At 41.3% G+C, this 12,461-nt stretch overlaps 1 protein-coding gene across 3 annotated transcripts in view; it reads right to left on the bottom strand.

Annotated features, from left to right (window-relative positions):
* The window catches only part of RPF2 (ribosome production factor 2 homolog), a 43,963-nt gene extending 32,050 nt beyond the window's left edge, over positions 1-11,913 (bottom strand). The window contains exons 1-4 of one of the 3 annotated variants that reach the window (XM_054254336.2): positions 10,763-11,913; positions 8,819-8,951; positions 5,368-5,405; positions 2,259-2,298 (exon numbers count right to left, since the gene is read on the bottom strand). In XM_054254336.2, the coding sequence (XP_054110311.1) occupies positions 2,259-2,298; positions 5,368-5,405; positions 8,819-8,875 (135 nt within the window). In that variant the 5' untranslated portion in view covers positions 8,876-8,951; positions 10,763-11,913. The remainder of the gene's footprint in view (positions 1-2,258; positions 2,299-5,367; positions 5,406-8,818; positions 8,952-10,762) is intronic. The other 2 variants (XM_002747023.7, XM_078369960.1) reach the window with 2 other exon arrangements.
* Positions 11,914-12,461: the final 548 nt, after the last annotated feature.

Here is a 12,461-nt window from a genome sequence, read left to right as displayed (position 1 = left end):
CCCTAGCCATTTTTAGCTCTGTAGGACTAAGATTCATAGAGCTAACAAATATATCCTGTATCTGGAGGTAGGAGATCAAAGAGAGGGAATGTCACAACCTCAAGTACAGGAAAAGCTGTCATATCAACACTAGACTAAAAAAGTTCAAAGTGCCAGAGAACTCACTACATAACACTACCGCAAAGTGGTCGCGCAACTAAAAGCATTACGGTATCAAAAGACAAAACCAGGCCTTGATTAAGTGGTTTCTGTAAGAGAGAATTGAGATAAATCTCACATTTTTACTTTTGTGATCTCTTCAACAAATGATTATAAAAAACATGAGACAAAGTAATTTGAAAAAACTGAGCAAAATGTATTTTATCAATACTTTTCTTAATTTTCACTGCAGTTAGTTACAATAAGATATTTGATTTAATCGAATTAATCATTGAGATTTTATGCAAAAGTTCTTTCTTTTAAATTTGATAACTAAAAGGAAAAGGAACATTAAAAAGTCAGGTGGGAGGATCATGAGGTCAGGAGATCAAGACCATCCTGGCTAACACAGTGAAACCCCATCTCTACTACAAATACAAATCAATTAGCTGAGCATGGTGGTACGTGCCTGTAATCCTAGCTACTCAGGAGGCTAAGGCAGGAGAATCACTTGAACCTGGGAGGCGGAGGTTGCAGTCAGTTGAGATCACGACATTGCACTCCAGCCTGGGCAACAGAGTGAGACTCCATCTCAAAAAAAACAAAAAAAGGAAAAAAACAACAAATAATGGGTTTCTGGTTGGGTATAATTACAGCCATAAGCCCAGCACTTTAGGAGGTCAAGGCAGGCAGATCATTTGAGCTCAGGAATTTAAGACCAGATTGGGCAACAACGTGGCAAAGCCCTGTCTCTACAAAAATTAGCCAAGCATCATGCCGTGCACCTGCAGTTCCTGCTTCTGAGGTGGGAGAACGGCTTGAGCCTGGGAGGTGGAAACTGCAATGAGCCGAGGTCATTCCAATGTACTCCAGCCTAGGCGACAGAGCCAGACCTTATTTCAAAATAAATGATGGGTTCCTATCAAGAAAACATAATCATATTGTTTTTATTTTTTATTTTATAAATAGAGATGGGGTCTCAATATGTTGTGCAGGCCTGTCTTGAACTCCTGGGCTTAAGCGATCCTCCTGTCTTGGCCTCCCAAAAAGCTGGGATTACAGGCGTGAGCTACTGTGTCCAGCCCCTGATGATTTTCTTAAGAAAGAAACCAATATCATCACACACTGAAAGACCATTCATCGTTCCTCATTTACTATAAACAACCTTTGATTTCACTTCCTAGTCTTTTTCATTAAGCTTTGGTTGACTACATACTCAAACAAGAATTTTTTTGATTAACTCTAGAGAAACAAGTGACATCTGTTAGCAATAATTCAGGTAGTGTTCTTTGTTTTAAAAGTATCCAAGCTGGGTGTGGTAGACACCTGCAGTTCCATCTACTTGGGAAACAGGCATTGCTTGAGCCCAGAAGTTTGAGACCAGCCTGGGCAACATAGCAAGACCCAGTCTTAAAAAAAAAAAAAGCAAAAATATCTGAAGGAAGAGTCTATTTTTAAAAACTCAAAGTTGCTTTATAAAAATAGATCTATAGCAAACTTCTTTTAAAAATTCATTAAGTTACTTAAATGAAATTTCATTTTTTTTTTTTTTTTTGAGACAGAGCCTTGCTCTGTCACCCAGCCTGGAGTGCAGTGGTGCTTTCCACCCAGCCTGGAGTGCTTTCTTGGCTTACTGCAACCTCCACCTCCCAGGTTCAGGCGACTCTCTTGACTCAGCCACCTGAGTAGCTGAGATTACAGGCAGACACCAACACACCCAGCAAATTTTTGTTTTGTTTTGTTTTTTAGTACAGACAGGATTTCACCATGTTGTTATGGCTGGTCTTGAACTCCTGACCTCATGATCTGCCCGCCTCGGCCTCCCAAAGTGCTGAGATTACAGCCGTGAGCCACCTTGACCGGCCTAAATGCAATTCAATTTTTTTAAATTTTATCAATAAAAAATGTTATCAATGCAGGCAATGAATAACACACTTCCCAGCCATAGTGAAATGAAAGATCTATAGGGAAATTTTTTAAAGTATTTCCTCTCCATTTTACATAAAAATTTCCTCACATAGGATGACTTAATTTTAAAAAATCACAAATTTGGAGTACAAATGAATTAGTCTGGATAATTACTATTTATATGCTCTCTCAAATCATATTTTTTTACTTACCAGTGATGTCTGATCCTCAAAAGGTCTTGTAATATTTTTCCTAAGAATATCAAAAAAGTGACCGTAATTTTAATAATCTCAAGTATATACAATTAATAAGGTAATTTTGTATTGAGATTAAAAAAACTGAAAAAATATTCATTCAATTCATAACAAATTCAAATATTTATTCAGTGCCTATTATATGCCAGGCACCATTCTAGTAACTAGTGATCTCATACTACTACATGAAACAAGATGCTGGCTTTCATGGAGTTTATACTCTAGTGGAAAAATACAGTCCTCTGTCCGTATGGATTCTGCATCCTACTGCAACCATGGATTTGAACAACCACAGACTGACAGTATTCGACAGACGAAGAAAGTGCGGGATTACAGGTGTGAGCCCAGCACCTCAGGAGGCCGAGGCAGGCAAATCACAAGGTCAGGAGTTCGAGACCAGCCTGACCAATATGGTGAAACTCAGTCTCTACTAAAAAAAAACAAAAATTTGTATTTGTTTTGTATATACCACTGGGCATGGTGGTGGTGGGCACCTGTAGTCCCAGGTACTCAGGAGCTGAGACAGGAGAATCACTTGAACCTGGGAGGCACTGGAGGTTGCAGTGAGCTAAGATAGCGCCACTGCACTCCAACCTGGGCAACAGAGCAAGACTCTGTCTCAAAAAAAAAAAAAAAAAAAAGATGGTGTTCAAATAAAAATTAGCCAGGCACAGTGGCTCATACTTATAATCCCAGCATTTTCAGAGGTTGAGATAGGAGGATTACTTTAGGCCAAGAGTTCAACACCAGCCTGGACAACAAAGCCAGATCCCACCTTTACCAAAAACAAAAAAGAAAAATTAGCCAGGTGTGGTGGCGTGCACATGTAGTCCCAGCTTCCTGGGAGCATGAGACAAGAGTATCACTTAGAGCTCATGAGGTTAAGGCTGCAGTGAGCTATGATCATGCCACTGCACTCCACTTTGGGTGACAGTGAGACCCTGTCTCAAAAAAAAAAGTTAACTAAGAAATAAAAAGATAGTATAGTATCCTTGAAAAGGAGAAAAAAAAGCAAGAAAAACCAGATAATACCACGTTATAACTATTTACACAGCATTTACATTATATTAGATATTATAAGTAATTGAGAAATGATTTAAAGTATACGTGACTTACTTTTATGGGAAGTACATGTTTAAAAGAAGTATACAGGAGGACGTGCATGAGTTATATGCAAACACTAGGCTATTTTATGTAAGAGACGTGCATACCCAGATTTTAGTATCTAAGGGGAGGTTTCTGGAACCCATCGCCCACAGTTACTGAGGGATGACTAGCTTATTCCAGGGCTGTGGTAAGGAGAAAGACAAGATGAATCCAGAGTATTTTGTGGTGTCAGAAAGTAAGGAAGTACTCAAAAACGGGGGGCATGTTGAAAGGTCACAGGAACCAATCTAAAAGCATTCCCGGGTGGGTGTGGTGGCTCATACCTGTAATCCCAACACTTTGGAAGGCCAAGGCCAGTGGATCACCTGAGGTCAGGAGTTCGAAACCAGCTGAGGCAGGAGAACCACTTGAACCCAAGAGGCAGAGTTTGCAGTGAGCCGAGATTGCGCCACTGCACTCCAGCCTGGGCTGGACTCTGTCTCAAAAAAAAAAAAAAGAGTTCCCAATTGCCAAAGGTAGAAAATTTTAAGCAACAAAATTAAGAACACGGGATTATAATCCAGAAGAATATATGAGGAAAGTGCAACATTTTTGTAGTGTTCTTCACAACATGCATAACCTCAATCAATTCATGAGAAAAGTTAAACCCAAACTGAGGGATAATTTACAAAATAACTGACAAGTACTTGTCAAAAATGTCAAGGTCATCGAAGACAAGGGAAGACTAAGGAACTGTCACAAACTAGAGAAGGCTAAGGAGGCATGAAAACTAAATGCAACATGGGATCCTGGAAAAGAAAAGAGTATTAAAAGAAAAAGTGGTCAGGCACAGTGGCTCACACCTACGATCTCAGCACTTTGGGAGGCTGAGGCAGATGGTTCATGAGGTTAGGACTTTGAGACCAGTCTGGCCAACATACTGAAACCCCATCTCTACTAAAAATATAAAAAGATTAGCCGGGTGTGATGGTGTGTGCCTGTAATCCTAGCCACTCGGGACAATGAGGCAGGAGAATTGAGTGAACTGGGAGGTGGAGGTTGCAGTGAGCCAAGATCACGCCAACTCCAGCCCGGGTGATAGTTCCAGACTCCATCTCAATAAAAAAAAAAAAGAAAAGAAAAGAAACTGGGCTGGGCGTGGTGGCTCACATTTGTAATCCCAGCACTTTGGGAGGTCAGGGCAGGCAGATCCCGAGGTCAGGAGATGGAGACTATCCTGGCCAATACGGTGAAATCCCATCTCTACTAAAAATATAAAAATTAGCTGGATGCGGTGGCTGTAATCCCAGCTACTCAGGAGGCTGAGGCAGGAGAACTGCTTGAACCAGGGAGTTGGAGGTTTCAGTGAGCTGAGATCAGGCCACTGTACTCCAGCCTGGCAACAGAGCAAGACGCCATCTCAAATTAAAAAATTACAAAAATTAGCCAGGCATGGCTGCCCACACCTATAATCTCAGCTACATGGGAGGCCAAGGCAGAAGAATCACTTGAACCCAGGAGATGAAGGCTGCAGTGAGCCAAGATCATGCCACTGCACTCCAGCTGGGCGACAACAGAACTCCATGTCAAAAAAAAGGAAAAACTGGTGCTAACCATATGTCTGTAATTTGATTAACATGAGTGAATCAGTGTTAATTTCTTAGTTTTGATCACTCCATATGGTTATGCAAGATGCAACATTAGGGGAAGCCAGGTGAAGGGTATACAGAAATTCTTCGTCATTTTTGCACCTTTCTGTAAATTTATAATTATTTCAAAATACAATATATATGCTACGGTTACAACTATGCAAGGACATTCAATATAAATGAAAAAAAGATCAAAAGAAAAAATTATAATATTAAAAACTGTAAGGAATTTTAGTATCTTTAAAAAAATTGTTTTCCAAATCTTCCATAAAGTGGTTACTTTTATAATGAAACAAAACATTTAAAATACAGTAAAAGAAATCATGACTTACTTTTTATACAGTACACTGTATGGTTTTTTCAGTGCATACTGTAAAACAAAATTTATAGTTTTCAAAACAAAATACATTCTGAAAAGCAGAAATAAAAATAAGCATCATAACAGTCACTCTACAACATTGCTCTGGGCCCTGAATCTGGTTCTGATGCCTTCTGCTTGGCTCCCTTCTGATCACTTACAATAACTTGTGACATAAGCTTAGCATTCCCGTATTAGACTTTCAATATAAAGGTTTCTATGCCCTTTCCATAGTGTATCAAACTTAAACAATTTCCTTCATTTCTTTAAACTTGACTTAGTCCATTCTCTCTCTAGGGAAACAATGTCAGGTGCAGTGGCTCACGCCTGTAATCTCAACACTGGGAAGACAAGGCAGATCGCTTGAGCCCAGGAGTTCGAGAATAGCCTGCGAAACATGGCAAAACCTTGCCTCTACAGAAACTGCAAAAATTAGCCAGATGTGATGCATGCCTGTAGTCCCAGATACTTGGGAAGCTGAGGCGGGAGGATCATCTGAGCCCAGGAAGTCAAGGCTGTGGTGAACTGTGACCACGCCACTGCACTCCCGCCCCGGTGACAAAGTGAGACCCTGTCTTGGAAAAAAAAAAAAGCAGACAAAACCACAAAACCTAAATTCTATGAGGAAAGGCTGACAGACTGAAACACTGTTGGGTGGAGATAAGAAAACTCAGAAACAGTCACAATGATGACAATCAGAATACTAGCCAGAGTTTAAACACAGCACTTTAAAAAATGCCCATTATTCAACATTCTTCTTTTTAATTTCCTACTCCTAACCATCCACTAATAATTATTCTTTTTTTTTCCTTGAGACAGGGTCTCACTCTGCCGCCCAGGCTGGAGCTCAATGGTGTGATTAAAGATTAATGCAGCCTCAAACTCCCGGGCTCAGGTGATCCTCCAATCTCAGCCTCTCATGTACAGACACATGCACCGTGCCCTGCTAATTTTTGTATTTTGAGTGGAGATGGGGTTTCATTATGCTGACCAGGCTGTATTTTATTATATTTAAAAATTTAATCTATAGAGATAGGGTCTCACTTTGTCGTCCAGGCTGTTATCCTAGATTTAAGTAATCCTCCCACCTCAGCCTCTCAAAGTGCTGGGATTACAGGTGTGAGCCACCACACCTGGCCTATAATCATTTACTACTTGTATGTCAGTACTGCTTTACCATAGAGAATAACAAAGATATCATCAGGTACTACCTTGCATTAGAGAAATGAGTAAATGAGGAAAACAATGAAAAATAAGGTACAGAGATCATTCATCAACTATCAGTTTGTGAACAAAGGAAATGCAACAGTAAAATCTACCTTTTTAAGTACTAAAACTTTCAATGATTCTTGGCCAACTATTTCCCTATTTCTGTGTAATAAATATTGCTATCTCTTCTTGATAACTCAGAGTCATCATGATGAATTTTAATTATTGTAGTAATCTGTAATATTGTGCTGCTTTTATTTATTTATTTATTTATTTATTCTTATTTTTATTTTTATTTTTTATTTTTAAAGACGGGGTTTCACCATGTTGGTCAGGCTGGTCTTGAACTCCCGACCTCAGGTGATCCGCCCGCCTTGGCCTCCAAAATGCTTGGATTACAGGCATGAGCCACCAGGCCTGGCCTTTATTGTGCTGCTTTTAAAGCTTAAAGATGCAGGGTCATTTTGCTGATGGATAGTGAAAGGAGAGGGCCAGTGTCCCATCAACACAATGACACTGAGACAAACATTTCAAAAAAGGGATGGGCATACATAAGACATTCAGACATCTGAACTGACTATGCTTATCAGGCACAGAGTTTAGTTAAGTTTAAAAAAATGAATTCAAGGCCAGGCGTGGTGGCTCACGCCTGTAATCCCAGAACTTTGGGAGGCCGAGGCAGGTGGATCACTTCAGGTCAGGAGTTCGTGACCAGCCTGGCCAACATGGTGAAACCCCATCTCTACTTCAAAAAAAACACAGAAATTAGCTGGGCATGGTGGCATGAGCCTGTAGTCCCAGCTACTCGGGAGGCAGAGGCAGGAGAATCACCTGAACCCAGGAGGCCGAGGTTATAGTGAGACAAGATGGCACCATTGCACTTCAGCCTGGGGGACAGAGAGAGACTCCATCTCATTAACAACAACAAAATGTATTCAATTACTTGATTTATTAATTTAATTCAAAGATCTATTGGCTGTACTCAAGGCCTAAATAGTCAAATAACCTACTAGATGTCTCCACACACTATGCCTTTCATTCGTTGATTACATATTTATTGAGTACCTACTAGGTCCAGACACTGGGCTAGACACTAGGCTACAGAGGTAGAAAAAAACAAAGCTTTTATTTTCATTACTTAAATTACATGTCCCAAACTGAACCTTTCACCTTTCCCTCCAAACCTCCCCCACTTGATACATTTTCTAATTGGCATTATTGCCCATCAGGCACTCATTCCAAAATCCTGTAAGTCACACTTCTCACTAGTTCCCAACTCTTCTACCCTCAACATCTATTCTTTCTGGTCATTTCTCATTTTCATTGCCACCACTGGACTCCAGATGCTCTTCACCTGGTTGGCAGCAACGGCTTAGTTTCCTACATTTGCTCTCAACCCTTTCTAATCAAGCCAATTAAAAGGACTGATGGTATCTCTTGCTTAATATCTTTCAATGACTACATGGAGCTTTCAGATTGATTCAAACTCCATGTTACTATATGACCCATGCCTCCTCTTCTAGCCCACTATCCTTTAACCATGCTCAATTATTTACTGTTCTCCAAATGCATCAATGCTCCTTCATACTCCCTTTTGCATAAACTTTCACAGCCTCAGAGGGTCTTCTCTTTCTCTCCCACTTCTTCCTCCAACTTCCCCTTCAAAATGAAGCTGAAGTGTTATCTCTGGGGGAACCTTCCCTGTGCAGAGGTCCCCCACGTGATTTTAACTGTTTCCCATCCTACCCTGTCCATGCTTCCAGTATAGCACGATGCACGTCTATCTCTCTAAGCTCACTGAAAGGACTGTGTCTCACCTATTAATTTGCAGCACTAGCACAGTAACTGGTGGTGTTGAATGACTAAATATACAGCAATATGCAGTTATTTTGCTTTATGAATTTTTTTCCTAAAATGTAAGCCAAATTCTAGCAACTGAAAACAGTTTATATGTACTAAGAAAGACCTTTACCCTAACAGACTCACCTGTGTTACTAAATAAAATAAAACAAAATTTACTAAGAAAACTAGTTGCTTTAAGAAAAACTAGTAGTCGGTGCCTCGAAAGGTCAATAACCCCTCAACTTTAGCTCTTCTCTAAGACTAGTAGTTCTTAAGGCAAGTTTATCTATGTATTTATCCGGCAGCCCAACCCAGCATGCTGAAAATTCTAAAATGACTTCAATACCTTTTAAAGATTAAGTATATATACTTACCACATCTTTAAGTACTTGTGTCACTGTTGCATTTGCATTTCCCCCTTTGATCAGCATGGCATTTTTAATATTTTCATTGAGTTTCGGTTCTCTCTTCTCAAGGAATCTCTTGGCTCTTTTCGTTTTGGGCTTTCTGTTTAGAAAAGCACAATTCATAACTATTTAAACATTTTCCTCACATTGCAAAGCCATGACTTAATGAATATCCAAATTCTTAAAAACTGAGATTTTTTTTTTTAAATGAGACATTAACATATTTTTCTTTCTTTTCTTTTCTTTTTTTTTTTTTTTTGAGACGGAGTTTCGCTCTTGTTACCCAGGCTGGAGTGCAATGGCGCCATCTCGGCTCACCGCAGCCTCCGCCTCCTGGGTTCAGGCAATTCTCCTGCCTCATCCTCCTGAGTAGCTGGGATTACAGGCACGCGCCACCGTGCCCAGCTAATTTTTTTTTGTATTTTTAGTAGAGACGGGGTTTCACCATGTTGACCAGGATGGTCTCGATCTCTTGACCTCGTGATCCACCCGCCTCGGCCTCCCAAAGTGCTGGGATTACAGGCATGAGCCACCACGCCTGGCCTAACATATTTTTCATTTAGGATTCCACCCTTAAACAAAATCTTTTTTTTTTTTTAGACAGAGTCTCATTCTATTGCCCAGGCTGGAGAGTGATGGCACAGTCTCGGTTCACTGCCACCTCCGTCCCCTGGGTTCAAGCAATTCTCCTGCCTCAGCCTCCCAAGTAGCTGGGATTACAGGCACATACCACCATACCCAGGTAATTTTTGTAGTTTTAGTAAAGACAGGGTTTCACCATGTTGGCCAGGCTGGTCTCTAACTACTTACCTCACGTGATCCACTTGCCTAAGCCTCCCAAAGTGCTGGAATTACAGGCGTGAGCCACAATGCCAGGCCAAAAGCTCACTTTTTTGGGAGATATTAGTAAAAGATATGTCATTATTACTGTTAAATAAGTGTTTTGTTAGTTTAAAAAGAAAAGCTTTCATTTTTCTATTCCCGTTCTTTTATTACTGTTCTTTTTCAAATCTTTTTTAAGTAAAAAATAAAGGGATCAAGTAAATACTGTCACTATTTTTACTCTTCTTTCTTCTTCAAACTAACTGCATCCTGTACCCTAATACAAAGAACTGAGCATCAACTGCTGATCAACCTGTGGACATTTACTAAACATAAGACTAATGACCGCTTAGCCTTCTTTCAGGTTTAAGACCACAATGCCTGCCAGGAAGTATACACCTGTTACACTCCAACATCATGGCTGTGAACGTCAACAATGCCAACAATAGGGAATAATAAGGTTGATGTTTACATGGAGTCACTCTATTAAGGCTTAATCACCACGATCCTAAGAGTTCACTTTACAGATGAGGCAATTGAACAGACAGGTAATGTGCCCAAGATCACACAGCAAGTAAACAGGCCAATCTTTAAAAGGAGCTAGGGGTGGGTGGTGGCTCACAGCCTGCAATACAAACACTTTAGGAGGCCAAGGTGGGCAGATTGCTTGAGCCCATAAATTCGAGACCAGCCTGGGGAACATCACAAAACCCTATCTCTACAAAAAAATAAAATAACTAGCTGTGATGGTGTACGCCTATAGTCTGAGCTAAAAAAATACAATAACTAGCTGTGATGGTGTACGCCTATAGTCTGAGCTACTTGGCAGGCTGAGGTAGGATTGCTTGATCTCAGGGAGGCCAAGGCTGAAGTAAGCTGTGATCAGGCCACTGCACTCCACCGTGGGTGACAGAGAGATGCCCTGTTTCAAAAATTTAAAAAAAAATTTAAAAAGCTAGATTTAAAAATTCATCTAGACCAATTACCCTGTAAAATATGAACGGAAAATAAATTCATTATTCTGACTTTATGATGTGACAGTAGGAGTGGCATGTTTTTATACACTTCTGTTCAAAAAATGGGCTTCACCTCTGCTTCCTCTACAATGAGCACCTTGCTTTTCAGACAGTCTCTGCCATCTACTGGAAGAATTCCTCCTCTCAAATAATTATGACCCTCCCTCGTCCAGTCCCATAGACACTTTGGGAAAAAAAAGAGAAAATACACACACTTTAGTTTCCCATGTAGATTCGAAAAATCCTCCTCCAGATATAATGTCACATATAAAGTTTCTAATCATTTACCGGTTGATAAAGATACAAACTATTTCTATCTTTTAACAGCAACAAATGCAAATAGCAATTAACATTTTATAAGCTGTCTAGTCCCCAGTTAAAGTGTAAACTAGTCCCAATACCTAGTAAACTAGTTTTCTTTCTAGTCCAAACAGCTAGAGGCAGGTGCGCAAAATCTCTGAATGAATGGCTACAATTGTCGTTTTGGATATATGTTGACCTAGGTAAATAGCAAGAAAACCACAGCAAATAACAGCAGGGCTGTTTAGCACAATAAATATTCCTGAACAAATTTAAAACAGGTATCATTCAAGGATAACCTAAGTGTACAAAGTTGGAAGGAAAAGAAAACCAATGAACATTTCTACGTGCTGCAGCAAAAGCTCTACATATAATCTCGAAACTAACCCTCACAGCTCTATGAAGTATGACTATGATGAGGGCTCTTTTACAGAGTAAACTGAGATTTAGAGACATTTAATGACTCAAAGTCACAGCGCTTTAAATGGACGCGCCGACTGTCACCCAGATCTGTCGGATTCTGAGGGCTGTGCTTTTAACCCCTCACTCTACCATCTGTCTCACACTTCGGAAGCCAGACGTTTCTCAACTGGCTAGGATAAAAGCGGCCAACGCTTCTATCCCACCTCCCATCACGCGGTCCCCACTTGAAAGCTTCCCCGGTTCCCTGGCAAGCAGGTCGCGCTGAGGAAGACCCTGACTGGTGATCGATTGGACCCCAACCAGGCAAGAAGACAGGTGACCCAGGAAGGGTGAGAGGCCGAGGCAATACCACCCCATCACAGGACCCTTTCACCCTAACGTTCCCCGGGGCGGAGACCCGGCGCACTCACACTACTCGATCCAGAGCGTCCATCGCTACCGCTACCTGCAACGCTTAACTGGGTGAATGCACGTGCCCCTGGCGATTACGTGCGCCGGAACAGGCGGAACCGGAAGCTCCACGTGACGCCACTTCCAGGGACGGCCACGCCGAGGGTGCCTAGAGACGCTGGCGGCCATCTTGATTGGAATCGCGCCCTGTTCCCTTGGCTACAAATATTTGCCCCCGTTCTTTCCCGGGAATTACAAGTGCGAGGTAACACTTTTAAGTAACACTGGCCGAACGTGGTGGCTCACGCCTGTAATCCCAGGATTTTGGGAGGCCGAGGCGGGCGGATCACCTGAGGTCAGGAGTTCGAAACCAGCCTTGCCAACATGGTGAACCCCGTTTCTACTAAAAATACAAACATTAGCGGGGCGTGGTGGCGGGCGCCTGTAATCCCAGCTACTCGGGAGGCTGAGGCAGGAAGAATTGCTTGAACCGGGATGGCGGAGGTTGCAGTGAGCCGAGACTACGCCACTGCACTCCAGCCTGGGCGACGGCTCGAGACTCCGTGTCAAAAAAAAAAAAAAAAAGTAACCTAAGACTCTCGCAGTTTCATGTACACGCTAGTGTGTATACCTGGAATCAGGTATTCAGAAACTAGATT

The sequence above is a fragment of the Callithrix jacchus genome, chromosome 4 (genome assembly GCF_049354715.1).
Source record: "Callithrix jacchus isolate 240 chromosome 4, calJac240_pri, whole genome shotgun sequence".
Taxonomy (NCBI): Eukaryota; Metazoa; Chordata; class Mammalia; order Primates; family Cebidae; genus Callithrix; species Callithrix jacchus.
Note: the sequence above shows the minus strand (reverse complement) of the source record. Positions and strands in the feature narration are given on the sequence as shown.